Here is a 2,676-nt window from a genome sequence, read left to right as displayed (position 1 = left end):
GATCTCTTAGTATTGTCTTTTAATTAAACACCCAACATACATCACATTCAACATTCTAGCTTTACACATATTGTATTTTACAAATAGAAGTAAAAAATAAAAACATAATAAAAAACCCCAATAATTTTACATTCATGGAGCCAAAACATGGATGTGAAATTGGGTTAGGAAACAACAATCAATAAGCAACAGAAACAAAAACAAAAGCAAAACTCTCTCACTTGGTAAAAAAAACTCTAGTTTTAGCTTGAGTTTAAACCAGGGGAGTTTCATTCCCATCATCACCCTAGATCTAAAACCCTAAATGGATCAGATTCACACTCCACAAATGTAGAAAAACAAAATCAAGTTCTATCTACTTAAAACTGACTAAAAAGACCACTCTCACTATAACCCTAAGTGAAATTAATACAATAAAACTGAAATGTATATGGTGTATTAGAAGACTATTACTATCTTCGCTGAGTAAGAATAAAAGATGAGTGCGGAATTTCTGGTTAAACACTCTCGTACTTAGTTTCTGAATAAGACCCATCTGAGATTGAGAAAGCTCTTCTCTTGTTTGGATTCCCACAGCCATTGTTGATAACTGAGCTCTCAAACAGAAGCGGTGGAAGGGTGACTGGAGGGATCTCAGAGGTCTCAAGTGGCGGTGGGGGGTGGCGCCATTGAGGCAAGGGACCAGCCAAGAGTAGTGTCTGAAGCAATGGACCTGCCTTGAGAACAGCTTGTAAAAGACGTCCCTTTTCAGGCAATGGCTTTTCCAGCAACAAAGTAGCCATTATCTCTACTTGAGATGTTTGGTTTGGATTGATCACTGATGGGGACATGATGCTTTCTTCGGTGTCTGAAGACGAAAAGCTTTTGTTTGAGTTAGGATTCTGCTGATGCGGTTGAAGTTGCTCTTCTTCGATGCTTGAAGCTCCTGATAAAGGAGGAGTGATATGATCCTGGTTGTGTTGCGGTTGAAGCAAGAGATTGTCGTAGATGAGATTATTACATTTCTCGAGAGCTTCGTCTCTTTCTTTGAGGGTTTTGGCTAAAACATCTTCGAGATGGATCAGTTGTTCATCTCTCTTCCTTAGTTCCTCTTGAGCCACGAGCTTCGTTTGTTCTAGCTCCAGTGTCGTGTACACAAGACCCTGTCTTAGCTCTTCCATTGTCTGAACAATTCAACAGAAAACAAAACAATCAGAAAATAACAGAGAAACCCCTAAATTTGAGCAATTCATTTGCAAATTAGGGTTTAGGTCACTAAAGTTAAGCTAAATTTTCGGAAACCCCCAAAGAGAAGTCCTTCAATTGCAGGATTCAGAACACCTTTTTTTTTATCAACGGATTAAGAACACCCATGAAAGAATAAGACTTTGAAAACTCAGAACAAAGTTAAAAATTCAGTGTAAGTTATTTTTTACAGAGACAAAGAAGAAGACAGAGAAATTCAGAAAAAAAATTATGGTCTTGGACCTACATTATGCATAGATCTAAGCAGAAAAGTGAGTAACTGAAGAAAGCATAACTAGTGTTTCATAAAAACAGAGGAAACCAGAATGTTGAAAGAAAATGTTCACCTTTCCATGAGAGAAGTAAGCCCAGGTAAGAAGAGCATTGTTTTGGTCCATAATCTTTCTTACAAAAATAAATATTAAGTGAAAGATCTTTAGTATCTAAATAAGTGGGCAAGATATAGAGGAAGAGAATGGGTTTAGTGAAAGGTTGTTCTATGCAAGGGAGAATGGAAAGAAAGAGAGAGAGTTATAAAGTAGTGAAACTTCGTGGACTGCTTAAAGGAAGCATATGCCTGTAGTATGCAGAGCTTTCAACTCCTTTTATCTTCTATATAACCAACGTATTCTACAAAAAATTCAAGAAAAAATTACAATATGACATACTTTCTCATCCTCTATTTACACTTGGACATACTTCCAATTTGTGGAGTACTTTTTTGTTGTGATTTCTCTGAAATGCCCTTTTAACTAAACAAACCAAATATTTCTTTTTTATCAAGTAAGTATTTTTTTTTTATATCCAATTTTCTACTTTACTCTTTGCTCTTCTGTCGAAAAACAATCCTAAGTATAATATACTAATTCTTCATCAACTGATGGCAAAGTGTAGAATCTGAAAATATTTTTACAAACCATATTCCACTTTTGTCTCTCCTTCTCTATTGACAACAATGTCTATTACTGGCCGTTTGGAAACTTCATGGACAAGAGAGACAGTAAGATCAAGGAGAAGCTCGTGAGCGTGAAGCATTCCACAGAGGTGAAAGCATTCGACGAACAAACCGCCGTTGTGAAGCAGAGAGGAAGAAGATGGAGGTTAAGTTACAAGTGGCGAGCATTGAGAAGCTGATGGAAGAAACCATTAAAGCTCTTCATTCTCAAATCGATGCTCTTAATCAAGACATTGTCAACACTTACGTCTTTGAAAAAACAGAATTATTTATTGCTCGGTCTTTCTCGTACTCATTTATACAAGTAATTAAGATGGAAAATTTCTCTGTCTCTCTCTTTTGGATTGTTCGTTTCTAGTTTCAAAGAAGATAGCTTTATTTGTAATTTAGTGGATAACAATTTACTGACCACAACCACTATTGTCTATCAAATTATCGACCACATCCACAAGACTATCCAATTCATGCCCACATCCACAGGTTTTCGAAGAGACGAT

General features: G+C 36.4%; 1 protein-coding gene across 1 annotated transcript; it reads right to left on the bottom strand.

Annotated features, from left to right (window-relative positions):
• Positions 1–1,814, bottom strand: BNAANNG03520D. The gene is made up of 2 exons (XM_013869301.3): positions 1,572–1,814; positions 1–1,163 (listed from the first exon to the last, which is right to left on the bottom strand). Exons 1-2 carry the CDS (start codon positions 1,620–1,622, stop codon positions 498–500), a joined length of 717 nt encoding a protein of 238 aa, XP_013724755.1. The 5' UTR covers positions 1,623–1,814; the 3' UTR covers positions 1–497.
• Positions 1,815–2,676: the final 862 nt, after the last annotated feature.

This window comes from Brassica napus, chromosome A1 (genome assembly GCF_020379485.1).
Source record: "Brassica napus cultivar Da-Ae chromosome A1, Da-Ae, whole genome shotgun sequence".
Classification (NCBI taxonomy): domain Eukaryota; kingdom Viridiplantae; phylum Streptophyta; class Magnoliopsida; order Brassicales; family Brassicaceae; genus Brassica; species Brassica napus.
The sequence above is the reverse complement of the archived record's forward strand: the minus strand, read 5'-3'. Positions and strand labels throughout refer to the sequence as shown.